We start from the raw sequence: 26,824 nt of genomic DNA, 5'->3' as shown, positions 1-26,824 counted from the left end.
GCCTGATATGGCCAGTTTAAATGCTAGAGGGTTAAGACTTCTTTCCAGCAAACCACTGAGGGAAGTCTCTGTGTGGTTACTTGGCCTTCTAATAATAACAGGTAAAATCTCCCTCAAGCTACACATTATTACCTTGTGTACACTATTCTTGAAGAAAAACAAGATGGTCATAATTTGAATATATTTAATCATGTCTGCTTTATTAGTTTGGATTCTTACCATAGATATTTTGTTATGTCTAGTGGGGAGTCATTACACTAATATTAATAACACCCTCATCATTTTTTTTGTTCTTCAGAACTTTGATGAGCAAAAAAAAAAAAAAAAACTCTAAAAAATAATTGACTGTTTAACCAACAAGTTAGACAAATGATCAATTTGTTTTTGGGGTAGATGGAATTGAACCAGTTCTTTGATGTTCATGAATAATGAAATTTTTCCAAAAGTTGATAAAATAATCTTTTTCACATAAAGCTTTGTCTATAGTATTTCGGAAAGCATCAAAAGATAATATTAATATTGGTGTAATGAAAGGCGGCAAGCTGGTGGAATTGCCCATTCTGAGTTCAAATTCCACTGAGCATTGACTTTGCATTTCATCCTTTTGGGGTCAATAAAATAAATACCAGTTGAACACTGGAGTTGATGTAATTGACTTATCCCACTTTGCCCAGAATTGCTGGCCTTGTGCCAAAACTTCAAATTGGTGTAATGACCCTCCCAAGGCACAACAAAATTTGTTTCACTTCATGAATTCACATGGTTGTGAGGCGCGGGCATGGCTGTTAGGCGCGGGCATGGCTGTTAGGCGCGGGCATGGCTGTTAGGCGCGGCCATGGCTGTTAGGCGCAGGCATGGCTGTGTGGTTAGGAAGCTTGCTTCTCAGCTACATGGTTTCGGGTTCAGTCCCACCGCGTGGCACCTTGGGCAAGTGTCTTCTGCTATAGCCCCGAGCTGACCGAAACTTTGTGATTGAATTTGGTAGGCGGAAGTTACTGCTGTGTGTGAATATGTCTGTGTATGTGCTTATGCCTCTCTCCGAAAGAGAGAGAGAGGGAGAGAGGGAGGAATCTTGCAAGCCAAATACGGAAATGAAGCATTAATATTTCATTTTTTAAGAAACCTTGTATGATTTAGTTTATTTACTCTGTGAGCATAACTAACATTTTCAGAATTTACACAAGAAAATACACATAATATAGATTTCTCATTTATTTTTATATTATCATATAAAAATAAAAAAATTTAATCATAGTTTGATGAAAGCATGAGATTTTGACGTTAAAGAAATATAATTTATTGCTTCTGATAAGGAACCTAGATACAAATACACAGATATGTAGATTAGGAAGTCCATATTTGTAGTTCTTTTTTATTTCTAAATATAGAATCCAGTAGAGATATATTTTGTTAGAAAGAGAGAATCAGCCTAAAACTATACAAGAGATCTGTGTTCATGGAAGTACAAATTTGATCTCAGTGAGTAATGAAAAGGAAGTTATGCATCTAGTATTCATACCTCTTATCAATAATAGCAGCAAACATGCCAGTAGTTATTGGATTAAATATAGTTTCATTCCTGGCATACTGGTTTTATTTAATTTTTATGTTTAACTCTTTAGATTTTAAATTGGCCATATCTGGTTCAAATACTCTACTTGCTTTGTGTCCAAAGTGGCCAGATCTGGTGTGTCACACCTATCCTATAATGTCATTATAAGAATAAACAATTACATCATCAAAGTCTCAAAGCTATAAGATAATGCATGATTAATTCAAAAGGTTGTGAATAAATAAGCACTACATTTCACAGTAATATGAACACTAAAAGGTTACTGTGTACTTATTACATCTAGATTTAAAACTATTGTAATACATATTGATTCTGTATAGTTAGGGTAACATGTATGTAATAGATTATATGTTTCTTATATTATTGGAAAAAGAATATCATTCAGGTTACTGGAATATTTGTATGGTGATAATGTTTGCAACTGATGTATAAAATTTATAAAAATATACAAAAATACAGACAAAAAATTTAATATCCATAAAGAAATAGGTTTTATGTTATATTTTTCATATTATTTCTGTTGTAAATATATTTTTGTAGTTACTATTTATATACAATGATAATTTGCATTAATGTGAATATGCTGATAGCTGTTGTGTCCATTACGGGAGAACAACTTCTCCTTTGCAATAAATATGTGTTTATAACACAGTTGACTCATTAGTACAAGGGATTCTGGGACAGCTAAGAAGCAGTAACAGGTGACTGAGACCTTTGGCAATATACTGTACTTGTGTAGACTTGACAAGCTAAGTGAGACCATAGTCATGGCTGATGTTGGTGCCAGGTCAATGGCACCTGTGCCGGTGGCACGTAAAAAGCACCCACTACATTCAGAGTGGTTGATGTTAGGAACGGCTGTAGAAACCTTGCCAAATCAGAATAGAATCTGGTGCAGTTCCCCGGCTTACCAGTTTTTAGTCAAACCGTCTAACCCATGCCAGCATGGAAAATGGACGTTAAATGATGATGATGATGATGTTGTCATTGTTGTGCCTTGTCAACCAGAAGACCACCCCCACCACAGATCAATGAATCTAATAAGAGCTAATGGTCTTGTTTATAATTTCAGCAGTGTTCATTGATCCATGCTAATATCTGCCGACTAATAAATCATATTTATTTAAAGATTTATCTTACAGCCTTAGGTTAAACAAGCTTTTAGCACAAATTTAAGAAAAAAACAAAAAAAAAACAGAAAGATATGGAAATTAACCAGATGGATAATTTTCATGTGTTCTTTCTTTCTGTTACAAATATCAGTCATGTTCAAAATGTAGATAAATATTGACATAAACAATCCATTTGACAATGGTGTTTTACTTTGTAAAAATTAATGGGTATATGGAAATTAAATATTATTAAGATGTCTTTAATGTAACAAAACCTCTGCCTCTCAATACATCCTTTTTGTTTTCTAGTATTTACCAACATTGAGTGCAAAAATATTTAAACTTAAGCAGTATAAATTTTTTTCTCAAACAGTATGAGATTTGTAAAGATATACCATCTGTAATATGAATGTTTAGGAATATTATTGTCCCATGAAACCATAAACCTGCACCTAGAAATCCTGTCTTCAAGGTGCAAGGGAATGGCTAAGGTATATAGCATTTAGTACCAGTTGCCTATATTCTTGAACTGGTATTTTATTTATTGATTCTAAAGAGCAATGTAGACCTGAACAGGATTTGAGCTTGGAGTGCAGAGAACTAAAACGTTTTTATGACTCCGAGAGTGAGTGATAGCAAAGTATTCATTCATGATATTATAATATTCAAATGTAAGGTGGCAGGCTGGCAGAATTGTTAACATGCTGAGCAAAATGCTTAGTAGCATTTCGTCTGTCGTTATGTTCTCAGTTAAAATTAAGCCGAGGTCAACTTTGCCTTTCATCTTTTTTGGGGTCGATAAGATAAGTACCAGTTGAACACTGGGGTTGATCTAAACTTACCCACTTCCTTAAAATTGTTAGCCTTATGCCAAAATTTGAAAATGATACTTTATTCAAGCTTCTTGCTATCATCTGCTATACTGTAAAGAGGAAAACATTGAAATATGTTAGATGAATACAGCTGGAGTCACTGCAAAACAATCCATGTTCCTGAAACATTAACAAAAAAAAAAAAAAAAATTGTTATAAGCAGTATATATTAAGTTTCTGTTATAACTTCTGTGGTAATGTCTTTCAAGGTAATAATTGTGGTAACTTTGTCAATATCAGTTTGAACTTGTTATCTCAATAGATTTTTGTGAAAACTTGAACAAGTTAATTCTCGATTTTAAGTTAGAAAAATAAGGTAAATTTGTGTGTTGTGAGAAGTGTATTCAGACATTTCAGAAAAGGTTTCTGCAAAGATATGAAGAGAGCTGTAAATGTAGTTGTTATAATTTAGAACAAACTATTTCTTTTTGTAATAATTTTTGTCTTAAACACAGCTAATATAGAAAATATTTTATAATCATTGACATTTTTGTCATTTTCCACATAATATAACAAATTCTTGTTCCATAAAATTATGAAGTAGATCAAACATTGAATTTCTACTTTATTAGTTATAAAATCTATAAAAATAGGATAGAATGCTCTAAAATTAAATCATTTCTGGAACCAATGGATTTCATAGTTCGTTCAATTTATACTGGTTCTGTAACATAAAGATTTACTTATGTATTTCTCAGCTGGCTTTTCCAATACACTTGCTATTTATTTATTCTCTAGTGAGACAAACCACAATATTTCAAATTAAACTGTTTAATTTAGTAGTAGTAGTAGCAGTATAGAGGCATACACTATAACAATGCATTTCTGCATCCACCATTTGCTGGTGGTTCCCTACTCCTGGCAGATGACACCTTTGTACCACTCAGGCAACAACCCTCCAACTCATGGGTCTGTTTTGGGCTGTCGTTACTGGTGAGGGTTTTATGAGGTCAGAGTGCAAATCCTACTGTAACCTAAGTTTAGTTGCCTTTTGTGACAGGCAGAGGAAACATTGGGTATATTCTTCTTCCCTGGGCATGGACACATTGAAGCTGTCACATTTAACAATCCACAGAATTATCCTCCCCTCTTTCCAACAACAATCTTGGGCACTTTTTTGAATTTTATAAGTATAACACTCATGGACATACCAAATCAAAAAAACAACAACACAGCATCCATAAACTTCAGAAACATTTTGTCATGGTCAGAATTGATGACACATGGAATAAACTACTCACATTATTCGCTGCTGAGACACAACATCCTTCAAAACTTCCATGCTTCCCCAAATTTCGCCAACAGTATACCACTTTTCTTCTTAAATAACTTTTTCATTGTTCACTTCCTGTGTATATTCTATGTACTCTTCATGCACTTTTGACTACTTTCTTTTGATGAGTTGTAGTGCACTTGAGTGGAGGCGCAATGGCCCAGTGGTTAGGGCAGCGGACTCGCGGTCATAGGATCGCAGTTTCGATTCCCAGACCGGGCGTTGTGAGTGTTTATTGAGTGAAAACACCTAAAGTTCCACGAGGCTCCGGCAGGGGATGGTGGAGAACCCTGCTGTACTCTTTCACCACAACTTTCTCTCACTCTTACTAAATGCACAAAGCCTGAAATTTAGCTGGAGGAGACAAGTCGATTACATCGAACACCAGTGTTTCACTGGTACTTAATTCATTGACCCCGCCCACCAGAAGGATGAAAAGCAAAGTTGATCTTGGCAGAATTTGACCTCAGAATGTGATGATGGATGAAATGCCACTAAACATTTTGCCGAGTGTGCTAACAATTCTGTCAACTCTCCGCCTTATTTGATGTAAATAATATTGCTAAATAATTTGCTTATAAAAGTTTCTTAAATGAATGAGTTGTTTTGAAGCTACTCTGTTGATGTAATGGCTTTGAGTTAAGCTGTTAAAGGCACTGACTCATTGCTTATCCTGTGTATTAAATGTGATACACAGGACATGTTTCTCTGGCATCCATGCATCGTATATGATACACATTCCCAATGTTTTCTCTTAACCACCATAGTATGTTAGGACTTACGAAAGGGAAACATTGTATTACCTAGAATGTATGAAACAAAGGCTAACTAAAATTCTGGAAACAAGCATGGAAGTTTAGGACAGACTTATGAAAATGCTTTGGACAGGCAAAGGGGATAAGAAAATCTCCAGGAAATGAACATCAGCATCACTGTTACTCTTTTAGCTTCTCTAGAAGATCTGCCTTAATACTTTTTTGTTGAGGTATAGTAATTAAAAACGATTATAATTAGAAGCAATGTAAATTGGGCATAAATTGAAAGAATGATTTTCTATTAAAAACAAAGTAATTTATAATGTAAATGCATGCATTTTCCTGACTATACTATCTTTAGCTGTGAAGACATAGCAAGAAAAATTCAAACTCATTTCATTATATTCAACATTCATTTCAAAATCTCACAGACGTTTACATATGAAAGATATAATTCTGCCTTTCTGTTTTCTATTTATAGATCTTGGAACCATCATTTGATGCTTTCCGAAATACTGTAGATAAAGCTTTATATGAAAGAGATTATTTCATCAACTGTTTGAAAAATTTCATTAATCATGACATCAAAGAACTAAGGAAAGAAGTCACAGAAATAAAGCAAGAAGCAATGGTAAATAGAAAATTGTTCTTTTTCTCTTTCTCTGTCTTCTGTCTGTCTCCGTCTGAGTATATAATCTGTGCAAGTATGGAAAAGTGAACATTAAAACGACAATAATGTTGATATATTTAAATATAAAGTAACATGTATGTGTGTGTGTTTGTTGGCACTCCGTCGCTTACGACGTTAAGGGTTCCAGTTGATCCGATCAACGGAACAGCCTGCTCGTGAAATTAACGTGCAAGTGGCTAAGCACTCCATAGACACGTGTACTCTTAATGTAGTTCTCGGGGATATTCAGCGTGACACAGTGTGACAAGGCTGACCCTTTGAATTACAGGCACAACAGAAACAGGAAGTAAGAGTGAGAGAAAGTTGTGGTGAAAGAGTACAGCAGGGTTCGCCACCATCCATCCCCTGCCGGAGCCTCGTGGAGCTTTAGGTGTTTTCGCTCAATAAACACTCACAACACCCGGTCTGGGAATCGAAACTGCGATCATAGGATCGCGAGTCTGCTGCTCTAACCACTGGGCCATTGCGCCTCCACTAACATGTATGTATACCTCTGAAAATGTTTATCAACACCACTAAAGGGAGATAATTATCTAAAGCGAATCCTTAACTCTGCAAATGAACAGAACTACCAAATAACTAGAGATTAATAAAATGAATACCAGACTAAGTTGCTGGGTTGATATAATTGACTAAAACCTTTTGTAAGTGGTGCCTCTGTATGGCCATAGTTCATGGTTGAAACCTTTTAGAAAGGGAAAGTATGTATTGGATAATATAGTCTGACATAAACCATGTCTCTGAAGATAGTCATTGTTAGATTGCCTTTGCTCAAAGGTCTGTTCAGACTGGGTTGACCTGGGGCTAAACAACAACAACTATTATTTAAAGACTTTTTAAAATATCGATTAGTGTAAGAGGGCATATCTGTGTAGTTAAGAAGTTTTCTTCCCAACCATGTGGTCTTCAGTTCAGTCCCACTGTCTGGCACCTTGGGCAAGTGTTTTCTACTATAACCGGAGGCCAACCAAAACCATCTGAGTGGATTTGATTGATGAAAACTATGGGGAAGCTCATCATATGTGTATATGTGTGTGTAAGTTTGTGTGAGTGATTTTATATTTCCCTTTATCTATGCCTGTATTTTGGTGCTTGTTGGTTTATAAACTGTGGCTTTGCTAACAGTGTCACTTGCTTGCAGTCCACCATGAAAACATGTTTGGGCTTCTGGACATGTCTTGACATGTTGCATAGGGATCTTTGTAAATGAAAGGCTTCTTTTGGTATCGTTTGTTTCCAGTTCAAGATGGAAGCACGTCTGAGGTATTAGTTAGTCAACAGACTGGAAAATTACTACTTCACTCAGAAACAGCTGGTGATTGGTAACAGGAAGGGCATCTGGCTGTAGAAAACTCTGAGCAAATTCTTGTCTGGCCCTTTTACTCTTTTTTTTTTTTACTCTTTTACCTGTTTCAGTCATTAGACTGCGGCCATGCTGGAGCACCGCCTTTAGTCGAGCAAATCGACCCCAGGACTTATTCTTTGTAAGCCTAGTACTTATTCTATTAGTCTTTTTTGCCAAACCGCTAAGTTACGGGGACCTAAACACACCAGCATCGGTTGTCATGCGATGTTGGGGGGACAAACACAGACACACAAACACACATACACATATATATACACATATATACGACGGGCTTCTTTCAGTTTCCGTCTACCAAATCCACTCACAAGGCTTTGGTCGGCCTGAGGCTACAGTAAAAGACACTTGCCCAAGGTGCCACGCAGTGAGACTGAACCCAGAACTATGTGGTTGGTAAGCAAGCTACTTACCACACAACCACTCCTGCGCCTTTTAAAAACTTTCTTTCAATTCTACTTTGTTTATGACAGACTGTATTATTAAAAAAAGTCTCTTATCTTTTTCTTGTTTGTTTTAACTTCTCTTAATTTATTTAGTCACAATATGACAATTTTCTCTGTTCCATGGCAGTAGGCCCATCATCTGGGATGTTACATGCTGTGACACCTTCTCCAGCCAGAACTTGGCATGGTTAGCCCTGGCTCTACTTTCTTCCAGGTTGAGAAAATCAAACCATCAAGGTATTGGTTGCTCTCCATCAGGTTTATGGTCAAGTCTATGGCAGTAGAGCTCTGCAGTGTTCTTGGCTTCCAGACCATATCGCTGCTCACCATTATTGGGGTGGAGACAGCTGACCACAAGTGCAAGCCCCATGAGTCAGATTGCTTGTTCCAGCACACCTCCCTAGCCATCCTTCAGGGCAATGCCTTTTCCATTTTGTCTGCTGAGACCATGATGCAGTCTGATCTACAGGAAATTGTACATTACACTCCTTAAATACTTAGAACCATGCAATAATTGCTTTCCACAATTACAACAAACCCCCCATAGAGAGCATGATACTTTTCACAATGTTTCACTCCCCTCCTTTAACTTACCTTCCTAACCTCCCCTACTAATGGCGTTACCCTGTTGTCTTACTAGACTATATTCAAAAATATCCTATTTGTATTTTTCAGAATCCTAAAATCCTGGACATAAACTCCAATAAAAGTCAAGTTATGCAACTTCTAAAGAAATTTATATCATCAATGAATAAAATAGTAGCAGATTCTGAAACGTTTCAAGCATATCAAAAAGATTTCAAGGTATTTCATTAAATTAATTAATCATTCTTTTTGAATTTTTGGATCATTGTCATAAATATTTGTGTTGTTTTTTTATGACTTATTCGCTGTTCACCTGTGCATATTTTATGTACTATTCATGTAGTTTTGGTTACTTTTTTCTGATGAGTTGTAGTGCACCTGAGCACTGTTTGAGGTGGTATCAAAAGGTTCCTGAACTAGTTATGTTCAGTAAAAGATAATTTATTTACCTAAGTTTTAATATCATCTCCTTTGAAATAGTCACCTTTTGCAGCAATACACTGGTCCCAGCATTCCTGCCACTTTTGGAATCCGGCCTGGAAATTCTTTTCTGTAAGCGAATCGAGGACCTTCTGTGATTTGCTCTGGATCTTGACAATGGTGTTTGAGCTGAATTTTCATCTTGAGGAAGAGATGGAAGTCTGCAGGTGCTAAATCCGGTGAATAGGGTGGGTACAGAAGTAACACCATGTTGCTTTTGGCGAGAAATTCACGAGTGAGGAGAGCTCAGTGACAGGGTACATTGTCGTTGTGAAGAATTCAATTCTTCACACTCCACAGATCCGGTTGCTTTTGCTGGATGTGCTCCCTTGGGTGTCACTTGTGGTAGGTCTTCCAGAACACTCATTGTCTTCCAGAACACTCATTGTCTTCCAGAACACTCATTGTCTTCTAGAACACTCCTTGTCTTCCAGGGACGTCCTTCCACTTTTGAAGTATCATGCCACTCGAAATGTTCTTTTCTACTCTAGGCACAAGGCCTGAAATTTTTGGGGAGGGGGCCAGTCGATTAGATCAACCCCAGTATGCAACTGCTACTTAATTTATTGATCCCGAAGGGATGACAGGAAAAGTTGACCTTGGCGGAATTTGAACTCAGAACGTAAAGACAGATGAAATACTTCTAAGCATTTCATCCGGTGTGCTAACATTTCTGCCAGCTCGCTGTCTTAAGCCACTCGAAATGTTGTGTATGGACCATTGGCTTGTCGCCATAAGCTTGTGAAAGCACTCTCAATCTCTCTGTAGCAGACTTCCCAAGTTTATTGCAAAATTTAATGTTGGCTCTTTGTTTCTGTCCATGACAATACTGCAGACTACAGCATACATGTAATCACATAAGGGCAAATTTCACAACTTGCGAAGTAAACACAGTAATGTCACTCAGCACATTGCCTCATGAAAATCACTGCTAACTCTCTTTGCGCACACAACCTTGTGCTGCCATCTGTTGGTGCACTACAAAACTAGTCTGGGAACTTTTTGATACCACCTCATATAAAATAAGTTGATCATATTATTATTATTATTTTGGTTTGGCTCAGTTTCAGTCTTATTTTTGGTAGGAATTATGTGGATAGCAAGTTACTACCTGTAACCTTAGGTAGCCACAAGTCTTCAGCAGTCTTTCAAGTGCTTATAAACCACCTGATAATTCTTTCTGTCCCGAAGAAACAAACTTTCTGTAGGAGCTCTGCTGGACATTCTATTTCAGCCATTATTGTTTACAGGGATGTAAACCCACCAAGACTGGTTGTCAAGTGATGGTGGGGGGATAAACACAGACCCCCCCCCCCCACACACACATACGACAGGCTTCTTTCAGTTTCTGTCTACCAAATCTACTCATAAGGCTTTGGTTGGCCTGAGGCTATAGTAGAAGCCACTTGTCCAAGGTGCCATGCAGTGAGACTGAACCCAGAACCATGTGGTTGGGAAGCAAGCTTCTTACCACACAGCCTTTCCTAACCGACAATCCGTTGGTTATGATGACAAGTGTTCCAGTTGATCCGATCAACAGAACAGCCTGCTCATGAAATTAATGTACAAGTGGCTGAGCACTCCACAGACACACATACTCTTAATATAGTTCTCAGGGAGATTCAGCATGACAGAAAATGTGACAAGGCTGACCCTTTGAAATACAGGTACTACTCATTCTTGCTGGCTGAGTGGACTGGAACAATGTGAAATAAAGTGTCTTGCTCAAGGACAGAATGCGTCACCGGGAATTGAACTCATGACCTTATGATCATGAAGCAAATACCCTAACCACTAAGTAATGTGCTTTCACATATATATAATACATATAATATATATATGAGGATGCATGGCCCAGTGGTTAGGGTGTTGCACTCACAACTGTAAGATCATGGTTTCAGTTCTTATACCGGGTGGTGCTGTGTGTTCTTGAGCAAAACACTTCATCGTCAGTTGCTCTGTGATCACTTCAACACTTGATGCATAGTGCACCATGCATCTTTTCAGGCAACATAAATTTGATGGAGGGTGTGAGATAATCTACAGCACATACATTTAATCATGATAAACAAATTATTTGTGTGGCTTGTTCAACTAGAGCTGAACACTCATATGTTGTCTCCGATGGGAAAGTCCATCATCATAGTATATGTGTATTATATGTGTAATAATTAAGTTATTTGTGAAGAATTATCAATCTGGGCAAAATACTTTGTGTTAGTACACCATAGTCATGGATACATTCCAGGTCACTCTCCATGATCAAGTTGTATGTAAGTGTTATGTCATTTTCCTCTTCTTACATCACCATGAACTGGGTTCCCCAAAACTAATTTGGATGCCCCAAGTTCAGGGTGGTGCATGCAGTGACCAGACAGTTGCAGCCATCTTTGCCTGATCTTCTCGCTAACTTTCAGCAGGTCCCCATAAAGGCATTTGTATGTCATGTGTTGCTGCCATTTCTATGGTAGAAAAGATTATTACTGTTGTTGTTATTGTTATTATTATTATTATTGTTCTTATGAATTGTTATTTAATATTTCAGATTGAGGTAACAGACTTTGATGACCTTGATGAGCTAAACCAAGAATTACTAATGAAGCAGAAACTATGGACTGCAATGGAAGATTGGGACGTTTTAACAGCAAAAGCCATGGTTGTAAGTTAAAAGCAGACATACAAATTATCTTACTAAGTTGCATTTGGTTTAATCCTTTAGCATTTAAACCAACCATATCAGGCCTAAATACTCTATGTTCTACATTCACACTTGGTATATCTAACCTCTCACACCTAACCTACACTGACATTGTAAAATTAAACAGTCACATCAGCAAAACCTTAAAGCTATAATATAATGCATGCTTGAGTGTCAGGCTCACAATCATGAGGTTGTGAGTTCGAGAGTTCGATTCCCAAACTGAGCTGTGTGTTGTGTTCTTGAGCAAGACACTTTGTTTGACTGTTTTTGTCATGTAATGTGGGTTGTTTTGCTTTCTAGTAAGCGAGAATTTGTCAGAAGGCCTCCAGGAAAGTGAAATGACTTACATTAATGATGGAAATTGAAGTTTGGGGGATAAGAGTCTGGTGCTTTGGGGATACATAAAAAGTGATGGTTCAAGAAATTTGGTTAAAATTGACAGTCACTTGAATAGTGCCACATACATCCAGTTGCTGAAGGCCAATTTGATACCAGACTTGAATGAAGGTGACATATTTCAGCATGACAGAGCTCCATGTCACAGATCACATGCAGCACAACAGAGTCTGGCTCATGAAGGTGTTACCATATTGAAAGATTGGCCAGCTCAGAGCCCTGACTTAAATATCATCGAGCAAATGTGGACAGAACTAAAGAGAACAGTTTGTCAGAAGAATTCACTGCAATCTTGAAGTGTTGTGGTAAGGATTTGTACTTTATCTTCCCAGGCGCATTGAAGCAATTATTCAAGTTAAGAGAAGCCACACAAAATATTAACAATGTACAATAACTTCTTGAAATGAACATTATGTAATAAATTTTCATTATAGATATTTTACTATTTTAAAACACTGTATCTTGACTGGTTTATGTGAGGTGGCCAAAAACTTTTGCACTGCCATTTTTGGTGGTCGTCTCACATCTTACCCCCTCATTCAGAACCCCTACTACAAAATATAATGATTAGATATGGAAATGACTCCAACAAGGCCAATGTTCCATCTGTAAAAAATGCAATGTGAAACATCCACTTATAAGTTGGCAATTAGTAGAAATTTACAATAATTCTGACTGTATTTTAAACTCTGATTTAGAATAAAAATTCAAAAAAAAGAGTGGATATTTTAGGATGATTTATGGGAGTGGAATTTTAAAAATTAAAAGAAAATTTTTTTTTTATAATTGTATGAATTTCCATGTGTAGAATTCACAAAAATGTTTGAAAATTCCAAAAAATGAAAAAGTATTGAGGAGTTATAGAGGAGCTTAAACCAGAATTCTGCCAAATACTTTTTGAAATCAATTTTAGCATGGGAAACACATATTAGCCTTTCAGACATACACAAAACTATCAACTTCACTTAAAAATTTATTATTTGGTGTCATGGAATCATGTTGGTGACCAGGTTGCAGTTGGTGTGATGAACATTTTGACATCAAATAACAAATGTTTTGAATAGTTGATATATATATATCTACACTGGGGCCGTTTTAGTTTCAACACATGGTCTTATATCAGATTACTTGCCTGGTGAGTTCACTTCTGAAATATTTACTATCGTTGGTAGTCGATCAATGTCTAACAACGACAGAGTCTGTGTTCTCAGTAATGAGAATACATCTGATTCTGCAGTCCAAAGCTGGAAGCACACAGGCACCAACAGATGTCTTAGAATGATAGTCTGTTGATTGGACTGAGATGGACACTGCCCAGTGATATCTTTCATTTACAGCAGTGAGATGCTGTCACTGGTCCTCTTTGAAGGCAGCTGGTGCTCATGAAGTGAGAAACTTCCATGCCGATCTGTCTGCAGCAGAAGTTTCAAGTTTGCATGCAGACTAAAAATCTACAACATCAAAGCTTTTATGAATTCAATCAATTGCCAATAGGCTTCTGATGCAAAACTTAACTCTTCTGTCTTTGAAGGTATTATTTGTAATTCTATTCTTTTCTTCGTTTGCAAATACCTACTTCTCTCATGTGTGTATTGGAATGTCTGCAACTGACTAGAATATAAGTTGCTTTAATGATGATTATTACTTTTATGTACCAGTGAATGAAATATCTTAAATATTAACTGAGCTAAGAATCAGACCAATGCCATAGTAATGTATAATGTACATTTATCTGTTTTTTATTATAAACTTTTCCAAATTACTTAAGAGATGAACAGAAGAATTATAATGCTAAACAATTATGAAAAGAGAAATACTGGAATGAAAAATATATTTATCACAGTAATATATGTGCTTGTGTGCATGCATATGTATAGACAGACTCAGACATACAGGCCATTATGTACCTGATATAAAAGAAGGGAAAATTTTCAAAAAATGGCTTCCTGGATTGTTCATATCGTAGAATATTTTCTACTGTATGCTTATGTAAGTCAGTTGAAAGCCGAGCAAAATTTCTGATACCATTTTGACTAGAATAATTGCAAGAACTGGAGCTGCTGGCTGGAAGCTATTCTGTGAAACTTTATTGCTTTTAATGGGTTTCCATCCTTCAGCTTGTTATTGTAGAAAATGAATAATGGAGTATAAATGATTCAGTTTATCATAAGAGCTGTTTTTTTTTTCTTCTTTTCACATTGCTTGTTGATTTTAGAGAGTTTGAATTTGAATAAGTAATGAATGGAGAAATAAAAAAATGAAGTTAGATTGAAATTGTTTATTTCAGTGTCCTTTTGATACCCTTGATCATGAAGAGCTGCAAAAAAATACTCTGTCGTATTTAAAAACTTGCAATATAATGCAGAAATCTTTGCCTCCGAATAACATTGTTGGTGCATTGAAAGAGAAAGTGGAAGACATGAAAGACAAGGTAATAATATTAAATATATTTAATAAATGTTTTCATTTTCTGTTATCATTTTACTAATACTTTATTTTCAGTTGTCAGTATGTACTTTAAATGCTGATGCATCATCATCATCATCATCATTGTAACAACCACTTTTCCATGCTTGCATGCATTGGACAGAAGAATTTGTTAAGGTGGGTTTTCTATAGTCTGATGCCCTTCCCTGTTGTCAACCTGTCCCTGTTTCCAAGCAAGGTAATATTTCTCCAGAATCAGACATGTTTTCATGGAAGATTTGAAATGAAGAACTCTGTTTGTGTTACAGTGACACTTGCTTACAACTGTCACACATACTGTGAAGGCAAGGAGACAGTAATGCACACACACATGCATACACACATAGACACATGTATGCACACGTGCGTGTATGTATGCATGTATATGTGTGTGTATGTATGTATGTATGTATGTATGTATGTATGTATGTATGTATATATATATATATATATATATATATATATATATATATATATATATATATATATATATATATATATATATATATGTATGTATATCTTTTACTTGTTTCAGTCATTTGACTGTTGTCATGCACGTGCACCACCTTGAAGGGTGACCCCAGTACTTACTTTTTTAAAGCCCGGTACTTGTTCTGTTTGTCTCTTTTTGCTGAATCACTAAGTTATGGGGATGTAAGCACACTAACACTGGTTGTCATGTGGTGGTGGTCGGTCAAAGACACACACACACACACACACACACACACACATGCTATTTATCTATTAACATGTTATTAAGGTGGTGAGCTGGCAGAAACGTTAGCACGCCGGACGAAATGCTTAGCGGTATTTCGTCTGTCGCTACGTTCTGAGTTCAAATTCTGCCGAGGTCAACTTTGCCTTTCATCCCTTTGGGGGTCCATTAAATAAGTACCAGTTATGCACTGGGGTCGATATAATCGACTTAATCCGTTTGTCTGTCCTTGTTTGTCCCCTCTCTGTGTAGCTCCTTGTGGGTAGTAAAGAAATAACACATGCTATTTATCTATTTAGCCACAAAGTATCATTTATTCCATGCTTTATGTTATAGTAAAGTTAAGAAATCCAATTGTTCAATTCTGTTCACTGTTGCTCTAAATCTTGAAAATTTCGTCTCTTCATTTGTTTTGCTTTGTTACCCACTTATCCAAATGTTCTACTGTTTCCTTGACTGTGGCCCTAATTCTTAAAAATTTCACCTCTCTCTCTCAGTTTTCTTACCTACTTGCTTGTTAATTTGCAGCGTTTGCTTTGTTTGTGGAGATGTTACATCACCTTTAGCTGATCACAATGTCACCTTACATCTAGTTAATATCTTGTTCCAATCACAGAGATGGTCTTCTAGTAATTCCCAATTGTTCTTTATGTTATAGATATTTATCTCTTCCATAGGTCATCCATAGTGTTTTGTTGTTTGCTGTTTTGCCTATCATGAGAATATGACTTCTGCCCCTATAAAAAAATAAAAAAAGCTCCCTTCAGCTTCTCTACCTCATATTTGCAATTCCTGCCTCACGAAGTGGAAGTATGAAAAGAAAATGTTCAGATAAGCAACTCTTGTTTGTCCAGCCTAGCATACATCTAATCCTCATTTTATAGTGCTCATTATAATTATTATTATTCATTAATTTATCTATTTACTCAGACAGTTTCAATTATTCCATGCCATATGTTATAGTACAGTTAAGAAATCCAGTCTTCAGTTCTCTCTCACATTATAGTGCTCATTATAATTATTATGTGATGTTATATCCAGTTGTTCGATTGTTCTATTCTGTTTACTGTTGCTCTAGATCTCGAAAATTCTCTCAGTTTACTTACCCACTTGCTTTCTCATGCTGATTGTTAATTAGCGGCTTTCACTTTGTTTGTAGATATGTTACATTGCCTTTAGCTAGGGAATAGGGCATCCATAGTGTTTTGTCATTTGTGGTGCACCCTCCCAACCCACCCCTGCTTTCTGTACCAGAAGTCTTTCTCCTCTAACTTCTACTGGATGTCTTTCTTTTAGCACCTCTAGTGGTTGCCTATACAGAATGCTCTCCCTTCTCTTCCCTTCCCCTCCATCCCTATTTAGTGTCTGTCTCCCGGTAAATGTAGTGATTGTGAAGCAAATAAAATGACAGTGAAGTGTATGCAGGTTGAAGTCTATTTGTATGTTTATGACGTCTACCAAACGCACATGTGAGCTTTCTTTTCAGATGCATAATGCTGTCCGCGTCTCTGGGTCTCACTGGCCCACACCTTCCACACCCTCAGTGTTGGCATACTTAATGTTGGCACATTGAAAGGTAGGCCTGATGAAGCTGGAGGTCTTCAATCATTTCTGTATTCATTGTCTTCTCTGACTGTGTATCTCAGACTGTGTATCTCAGACTGTGTTTCGAACTGACAACTTTATGCTCATTGTGGTCTCTCACCTCATTAGGGGACTCTTCTGATGAGGAGACTACAGTGGTTTGGTCATGTTATGTGGCACCCCCATGATGAACTCATCTGGAAGGCAATAACATCAGGTCCTCCCTTGGGTTGGTATAAGCACAGAGGTGGTCAGCTGAAGATGTGATTCACAACAGTCAAAGCAGATATGAAACTCGTTTCCAGCCCTTGAGTCTTTGGTGATCAGCACTGGAACTGGGAATGGCTTCAACATACTGCAGAATCAGCTGTTGACAAATGTGCCTGGACCACTTTGGCCCATGACATAGTGAACTCAATAGGAACTGGTTTAACCTCTCTTGGGTGCATGTCGTTATAAGATAGCAAGTAACAAGAGTCCGTATGGCCCTTGGAGGTCCATATAAAATTTTGCTGTTAAAATTTATGTGTAATAAATTGGTTATACTTCAATGATACACAAACTATTTTAACAATATTTTAATTCAATTCTTGATATTTCATTATAAAAGTACTATAGGATTTTTAAAACATTGAATGGCTGTTGGGGTCCAGTAGAGTAAAATAGGAATCAAGGGGTTCCACAGGGAGAAAAATGGTTGAGATTGAGAACCACTGCTATAAACAGATTAGATAAACAAGTCTGTTTTACCATATTAAATAACTTTATTGGTGATAATGAATAGACAGAAAATTTGTGTATGTTTGTCTGACAGACTGTCTCTGTTTTTAGGTGGCAGACTTAATCTGCTGCCTAATTTAACTCCACTGCATGACCCTTGTTGCAAGATTCAGGCCAATCTCTGGTCTGTCTGTCTGTCTGTCTGTCTGTCTGTCTGTCTGTCTGTCTGTCTGTCTGTCTGTCTGTCTGTCTGTCTGTCTGTCTGTCTGTCTGTCTGTCTGTCTGTCTCTTTCTCACCTGTCTTTTCACTTGTCCCGGAGGCTATGCAAAAGGCTTTGGGTGCTGTTCAATCTACTATAAATACAGTATGATTGTAAAGTCTGGGCACATAAGTGAAAATGCATATTTTCAATAATTTTATTAATCTAAATTAATGAATAACATATTCACTATGGTTTCCACCATAAGTGATGCAAAGTTTGCTGTGCTTTGCACAGATTCATACGAACCCAACGCAGTGACTCTACATTTCTATCAATTTGGGTACAATCATTCATAATGCATTCCTTCCAGATGATTCATGTCTATGATTTTCATCAAGGACACTTCTTTCATTAGACCCTAGAAGAAGAAGTCAAGGGGATTAATATCTGGTGAGCAAGGGGTCCATTCCACAAAAATATTAGCGATATTTCCCATGTATCCAGAGACTTTATTGTTACTGTGAGTATCATCAACATCATCATCATCATCTTCATCATCATTATTTAACGTCCATTCTCCATGCTGGCATGGGTTGGATGGTTTGACAGGAGCTGGCCAGCTGAAGAGCTGCTTTGGTTCCATTTTCTGTTTTGGCATGGTTTCTACAACTGGATGCCCTTCCTAATGCCAACCACTTTACAGAGTGAACCAGATGTTTTTAACGTAACACCAGCACAAGTGCTTTTACATGACACTGGAATGTGTGCTTGTATGTAGCACCAGCATTCATGAGCCCCAAAAAACTAGGAGCTTTCTGCTGAGAGAGGAACAAAGGAGGCATGCCTGTATGTCTGGATGAAAAAGAAAATCTGTTTATCACCTGAGACCTCATCAGCATTTAAATGAATTCCTTTTTTGTGTGACAGTTCTCACATTCTGTTTACATTTCAGTCTCATTACACTTTTCCCTCCAAGAAAAGTTGTGTCAAAAAAGAAAGGAGATTTCCAGTGTAGTTTCTTAATTCTTAAGCATACAAGAAAGCCATCTTAATAACACTAAAACTCTAGAGATGCTTGTGTGTACCCAATATATCTCAGAAGCAGTATATTTTATCTTTATTTTTTTTTGCGTATTTATTCTCATACTTACCTTCGCAGTGCAGTACAAATTTTTGCGATATCTGGACCTCTATTATTAATGAAAACAACTAAACAATTTTTCTTTGTTATTTCTTGAGGAAAAAGAAACATGGCTTCTGTGACATCAACACACATTCACACATACAGAATACACACACATAATGAATGTCAATCAACACAAACACACGTCCGCTATCTGTGACATATACACACACAGTTTTTGTGCTCTCTAGGAATAAAAAACATCAATATTTTAATCATTTAGAAATATTTTTAACTGAATGTGATTTCAAAAATGTAAGTTGTTTGTACAGTAAGTATTTATATTTCAGCTTTCTTTAAATAGACAATATTTTAGTATTTTAAAAAAATTATTTTTAAGAGAATGGCGATCTTTTGATTGTCATCCGAAGTTTGTTAATTTCCATAAAATTTTTTTATTTATCTACTTTTGTTTTAAAGTTCAAAGAGAAGAAAGTGAAAATGTACATATATGTGAAATGGATGTGTGTGTGTGTGTGAAAATGAGAGAAGGAGAGAGAGAGAGAGAGAGAGAGAGAGAGAGAGGAAGAGAAAGCGAAAAAGAGAGAGAGTATGAGTGAAGGTGTGTGTTGTCATGTATATGTACATACATCAATACATATGTACAGATCTTTTTTGTATGTATGTGTGCCTCTGTGTGTGTGTGTGTGTGTGTGTGTATGTGTGTGAGAGAGAGAGAGAGAGAGTGAGTGAACATGTATGTTCTCATGTATGTGTAAGTGACACACTCTCTCTCTCTCTCTCTCTCTCACACACACACACATGTCCATTTCATATACATGTTCATACATCTTTGACTTTCTTCTCGCTTTGACTTTGAAACAAAAGTGAATAAATAAAAATCTTTTACAGAAATTAATGAACAAAGCCAGCTGATCCGGATGACAGATCTGAGAGTCAAAGCGACAGTTCTGAGAGTCAAAGCGACAGATCTGAGAGTCAAAGCGACAGTTCTGAGGGTCAAAGTGGAAAATTGCCCCAAGTGAATACCATTACAGAAGTTTTTTTGAGTGCATTTAATTTATCTCAGTTCCAAAGATTTGGCTGCTATTTCTAGCACGCCCTGCTACCACGTAACAGCTATTTGTGATAAAGGACACAAAATACCTGTTACGTGGTAGCAGGGCGTGCAAGAAATAGCAGCCAAATCTTTCCTTTTGTGGGGAAAGGAGCCGTTTACGCGTGATTTCGATGTTACATTCGTTGAAAGCATGTGAAATAATCCGGAAAAGAAAAAAACCCCACAAAACAGAAGTCCATTGCTGGGAAACTCAGACATTCCAGGTGACCCAATGGTTCACAGGTAGTCTAGTAGAGAAATTAAAATGTATTGCAGTCAAAGATTGTATGGCTTTATAATATGAATATAGTTATTTTTATATGACTAAATACTGACATTTATTTATTTACTCTTCAGCTTCCTGTAATAATGAACTTACATAACCCTGCTTTGAGAGCTCGACACTGGGAGCAAATTCAAAAAGTTCTTGGCTTCTCTATTACGCCAGAAGACCCATTAAACCTAGGAAAACTAATCGAGTGGAACTCTTTTGAATATTTAGAAGAGATTCAAGATATATCTGGCCAAGCAAGTTCCGAGAATGGTCTTGAGATCATTCTAAAGAAAGTAAATACTATTTTCCCTTCATTCTTTATTAACAACAGTTATAAACAAATAATAAGAACATTCCGGATTATAGTGAACCAAATTTGAGTGGTGGTTCTTTCAAATTAACTGAAATTTTTGTCATTTTTTCATTCTGTCTTTCATGTAAACTTAACATTAAATTACATTTAGCTACATATGTTCAATAGTGGAGGCGTGTGGCTTAGTGGTTAGGGTGTCAGCATCATGATCGTAAGATTGTGGTTTCGATTCCTGGACTGGGCGACGCGTTGTGTTCTTGAGCAAAACACTTCATTTCACTTTGCTCCAGTCCACTCAGCTGGCAAAAATGAGTAACACTGCGATGGACTGGCATCCTGTCCAGCTGGGGAACACATATGCCATTGAAACCGGGAAACCGGGCCCATGAGCCTGGCGAGGCTTTAAAAGGGCGCATTTATTTCTATTTTTACATATGTTCAATAGCATTTTATCCTACATATTTTACATATTTCAGTCACCAGATTGAGGCCATACTGGGGCACCAACTTCAAGGGCTTAGTTGAACCCATCACCTTACCTTTTACCTTTCACTTGTTTCATTCATTAGACTGCGGCCATGCTGGGGCACCACATTGAAGAATTTTAGTCAAACTCATGGACCGCAATAGTTATAATTCTTTTTTGTAAATCCTGGTGCTTATTCTATCGGTCCCTTTTTTGTCGAGCCACTAGGTTACAGGGATGTAAACAAATCAACACCGGTTGTCAAGCAGTGGTGGGGGACAAACACAGATACAAACACACACACACACACAATGGGCTTCTTTCTGTTTCTGTCTACCAAGTCCACTCACAATGTTTTGGTTGGCCCAAGGCTATAATAGAAGACACTTGCTTAAGGTTCCATGTGGTGGGACTGAACCCGGAACTATGTGGTTGGAAAACAAACTTCTTACCACACAGCCACTTTTTTTTTTTAAGCCTGGTACTTATTTTATCAATCTCTTTTGCCAAACTGCTAGCAAACCAAACAGGCAAAAAAAAAAACAACAAAAAATAAAACAAAAAGAAAGCTATATAAATTCAAGCTTAAGAGTTTTTATTTGAATGGTTTATCAATTTAAATAATTTCTCTTTGTTCATTTACTCTTTTTTACTTGTTTCAGTCATTTGACTGCGGCCATGCTGGAGCACCGCCTTTTAGTCGAGCAAATCGACCCCAGGACTTATTCTTTGGAAGCCTAGTACTTATTCTATCGATCTCTTTTGCCGAACTGCTAAGTTACGGGGGCGTAAACATACCAGCATCGGTTGTCAAGCGATGTTGGGGGACAAACACAGACACAAACACACACACACACACACACACACACACACACACACACACACACACACATATATATATATATATATATATACGACGGGCTTCTTTCAGTTTCCGTCTACCAAATCCACTCACAAGGCTTTGGTCGGCCCGAGGCTATAGTAGAAGACACTTGCCCAAGGTGCCAAGCAGTAGGAATGAACCCGGATCCATGTGGTTGGTAAGCAAGATACTTACTACACAACCACTCCTGCGCATCTTTATGGAATAATTTTATATAATTAGAATGTGAATCAAATCTTTTACAGGTTGAAAATTCATGGAAGAAAGTTGAATTCCTTGTTTTGCCGTATAAAGATTATGCTGACACGTTTATACTGGGAGGAACTGATGACATACAGCAAATTCTTGATGACAGTATAATTAACATTTCTACCATTGCAAGTTCACGCTATGTTGGTCCCATCAAATCTCGTGTAGAAGAATGGCAAGTAGACTTGGAACTTGTTGGAAAGACTCTGGTGAGTTTCCCCTAAATTTCTTTTCCTCCTCCTGTGTAAACGATGTAATTTTGGGATCAGGATTCTTTCATTTAGATCCTTCCCATCCTCCTGCCCCTGCTCCTGCCCCTTTTCCTGATCCTTTTCCTGCTCCTACTCCTACTCCTCCTCCTGTTGCTCCTCCTCCACCTCTTCCTCCTGCCCCTACTTTGTTGTTCATGCACACTTACTTTGCACATGTGGAGGCGCAATGGCCCAGTGGTTAGGGCAGCGGACTCGCGGTCATAGGATCGCGGTTTCGATTCCCAGACCGGGCGTTGTGAGTGTTTATTGAGCGAAAACACCTAAAGCTCCATGAGGCTCTGGCAGGGGATGGTGGCGAACCCTGCTGTACTCTTTCACCACAACTTTCTCTCACTCTTACTTCCTGTTTCTGTTGTGCTTGTAATTCAAAGGGGTCAGCCTTGTCACACTATGTCACACTGAATCTCCCCGATAACTACGTTAAGGGTACACGTTTCTGTGGAGTGCTCAGCCACTTGCATGTTAATTTCCTGAGCAGGCTGTTCCGTTGATCGGATCAACTGGAACCCTCGATGTCGTAAGCGACGGAGTGCCAACAATAACTTTGCACATCCAATAGAGTATGCTAGCTTTATTTCTTTCCAATCTTCTCAAATCCTCCTGCACTCAAAGACCATCTTTACCATGCAGCATTGCAATTTTAGCCCAAGTGTCATCCCTTTGCTCTAAGGGAAAAGACATTTTTTTGCCAGTAATAATAGAAACTTCCAGAACCTTTTTCCAACCTGTTCTTACTTTAGCTACTATACTTTTGGAACAATTATCTCTCCTACTACTTACATCTACATAGCAAAACCTTTTAAAAACTTCAGTGAGCCATCCACATGTTTTAGAGTGTTTATTTCTGGTGTGGTCATAATACATACTGCTCTAGTGTATCTATCACATTTCAAGCTCACTTTCTCTGTTACCCAATCTGTGATTCCACTACATCTCTTCTATGTCCATAGCTTACATTGGGTACTCTGTATGGAGTATAGACCTACACTTTTTCTGCATATCAAGGAAAGCCTTAGCCTTTGCTAAATTTATACTGACTCTAGGTTTAGTTTCCATGCTTAGAATATCCTCTCGAATTCCCTATATATATATATATATATATATTATGGAGATGTACTTGCATAGCAAGTGACTTGATCTGAGATCGTGTGCTGAAACAAAAACAATTGCAGTATGGAAGGTGCTTATAAGCCATTTAAAAACAGAAAACCGTTAGATTCACTTCAACATTTAAATTTAATTTGCCAAAATATTTTCATCGCTTTGAGACCGTGACCTGTTCGAAGCATTGTGTAGAATATATTGTATAAAGAATTGTAGGTAAGACCAGAACAATGTGAAGTAAATGCAAGGCAAATCACAAGGAAACAAATATATGAATTAATGTAGATTTACCTTGCATTCAATATTTCGGGGTTATGACCCCATTTTCAAGAAATTAATGAATGTTGCTGATGTGTGTGTGTGGAGTGGACATGTGTGGAAAGGTGTTGCTATAGCAACCAGGTAGCTTCCTGTAACTCTCTTCTGTTGATATTTGGTTTTCTTTGGTGTATGAGGATGGCCTCAGTGATTCTAATGTTGCCCCTGTTGCATTGTGTTGCACTGATGTGCGCTGTGAATATATGAAGGGCTTCTTTCAGTTTCTGTGTTTCAAATATGCTCACAAAGTTTTGGTTAGCTTGGTGCTATAGTAGAGCACACTAGTTCAAGGTACCATGCAGTAGGACTAGACATGAAACCAAATTGCTGGGAAGTAAACTTCTTAACCCTGATATATATATATATATATATATATATATATATATATATATATATATATACATACATATATATATATATATATATATATATATATATATGTATGTATGTATGTATGTATATATACACACACACACGAGTAAGCACATAAAGGCAAAACAAGGTGGAACAAAAATAGTACTTGAATACCAAAGGTAGAGTTATATGCTTTTATTAAGGCTGCAAAAATCTTCACAAACTGTTACTCAGAGTTTCACATTCCTGTCAGTTGGATAGTTATTTATATATATATATATATATATATATATATATATATATATATATATATAAATACCTTAATTTGCCATTTATATATACAAAGACCAAGCAGAAATCTTGTGAAACAGAGTTTGTTTTCATGAGATACCTCTTGAAATCACCTGAGAAGACACATCTACACTGATGGATACACCTAAACCAGATGTTCAGTATCCCACCTGTGAGGGATTGATGCTAGATGGGTCAAAGCAATTGTAGTGATCAATAAATATTCTTGTATCTTCTATCTTCTGTGTCTCTCATTAATCAAATCCCAAATGAGTTAACACAAGATGTCCTAACAAATCTAGGTATCCTTGGCCTGAAGAGTAGCTTGCATTCTACCCCTCATTTGGATAATTTACTACTTCTGAGGTTCCTCTAACTATGAAACATATGTAGCCTGGATTTTATATCTACTCCATTTTTTAAATTTTTGGATATGTGTTTGTGTGTGTGTGTGTGTGTGTGTGTGTGTATGTATGCTCAATCTATGCACAGTCTGAAAATGTATGTATACACAGTCTTAAAAACTGTATTTCTTATTAAAATTTAGGATGCATGGCTTCTGTGCCAGAAAATGTGGCTTTACCTGGAAAGTATTTTTAGTGCCCCTGATATCATACGTCAGCTTCCGAGTGAAGGCAAAATGTTCCGACAAGTTGACAAAAGCTTCAAAGACATAATGAGAAAGCTACTTAAAAGACCCCGAGCTTTAAGAGCATGTTTACAGCCAGGTAAAGTGAATTGACTTGTTTATTTCAGTGCAGGTGTGCATGCGTTAGATATATTGGTGTTAAATAAGAGTGCTCAATATGTTTTATGGAGTTTAAATTTAACAGATTTATTCAGAATTGTATTACTTACAGAACGGAAAAAAAAAAAAGAAAAGAAAACACTTCTCTTCACTTTTTTCATCACCATCATTAGACTTAATTAATTAATATTCATCGTTAAGTATCAGATGAGTATTATTCTATATTGTATGTATGTGAAGGTGTTCTTTCCGTCATCCTCAGAAAACATTGTAATAATTAAATCTGAAGTCTCACTTTAAAGATAAATAGGTCAATATCTTTAGTCATTTTAAATCAAAGTAATATTCTTCAAAGATATGTGCAGACGGCATAGGATATAAGATTATAAGATTAGATGAAATGCAATAAAACAGATGATTGAATAATGATACTTGTTTATTCCTTTTAGACCGTTTTGGTTGACCATTCAGTAAAAATGTAAATTTAGATTTTTTATATTTGAAGAAAAAAAAAAGTATTTCTATTCACCCATTTGTTTTATTTCATTTAATTGCTTTCTTATCATGTAACCTTATATTCTATGCCACCTACACACAGCTTTGAAGAATTTAGCTTTGATTTTAAATTTTCTAAAGTTATAGATATAATGTAAAGATGTAGCTATCCAATCGTCTTCTCCACCATCTATTCTTGCAAGGGTCATGGGGGTAGAAAAAAGTATCATTCTCATGTCATACTGACTCATAGGGGCCAGTTTTCCAATTTCTATGGTGTATATATTTCCCCACCTGGATGGGATACTGGTCTCAGCAGGGTACATAGTTTAAAAATCAGGGAGTCTCTCCAGGTCAAGCCACTATATCTCCACAATGAGAGGTCACAGTACCAGTATTATGGACATGTGATTAGAAAGAATCACAAGATTGCTGAAAGAATCACAAGATTGACTCTTCAAGTCAAGCTAACCAGCAGGAAACCTAGGGATAGACCAAGAACAAGCTGGTTGGATAATGTCCACAGTCTCTGTTGGTCACATATTGGAATCCAGCTCTAAGTCTAACAATGTTTGCTTCTGATAGGACCCTATGGTTGAGTTGCTTAAGGATTCTATCCCCATGTGGAGGCTCATGGCTTAGTGATTAGGGCGTTGGACACATGATCATAAGATTGTGAATCAGGGAATGCAATGTGTTCTTGAGCAAAACACTTCATTTCATGTTGCCCCAGTCCACTAAGCTGGCAAAAAAGTGAGTAATCTGTAATGAGCTTAGCATTATATATTGAATAGAATTTGGCCATATATATCTAATATAGAAATAACTCACTAAAAAGGTATAATTTTGAAAATCAAAATAAATCAATTTGCGTATTGCTTA

The 26,824-nt window shown here is 36.8% G+C and overlaps 1 protein-coding gene across 1 annotated transcript in view; it reads left to right on the top strand.

Moving 5' to 3' along the window:
- Positions 1–26,824, top strand: part of LOC106867680 (dynein axonemal heavy chain 6-like) — a 367,549-nt gene that overhangs the window by 62,644 nt on the left and 278,081 nt on the right. The window contains exons 18-24 of the mRNA XM_089362433.1: positions 6,067–6,216; positions 8,758–8,886; positions 11,693–11,806; positions 14,532–14,675; positions 20,533–20,742; positions 22,357–22,569; positions 25,247–25,427. Of these exons, the coding sequence (XP_089218559.1) occupies positions 6,067–6,216; positions 8,758–8,886; positions 11,693–11,806; positions 14,532–14,675; positions 20,533–20,742; positions 22,357–22,569; positions 25,247–25,427 (1,141 nt within the window). The remainder of the gene's footprint in view (positions 1–6,066; positions 6,217–8,757; positions 8,887–11,692; positions 11,807–14,531; positions 14,676–20,532; positions 20,743–22,356; positions 22,570–25,246; positions 25,428–26,824) is intronic.

Source organism: Octopus bimaculoides, chromosome 14 (genome assembly GCF_046866305.1).
Source record: "Octopus bimaculoides isolate indiv1 chromosome 14, ASM4686630v1, whole genome shotgun sequence".
Classification (NCBI taxonomy): domain Eukaryota; kingdom Metazoa; phylum Mollusca; class Cephalopoda; order Octopoda; family Octopodidae; genus Octopus; species Octopus bimaculoides.
This window is presented reverse-complemented; position numbering and strand designations above follow the sequence as displayed.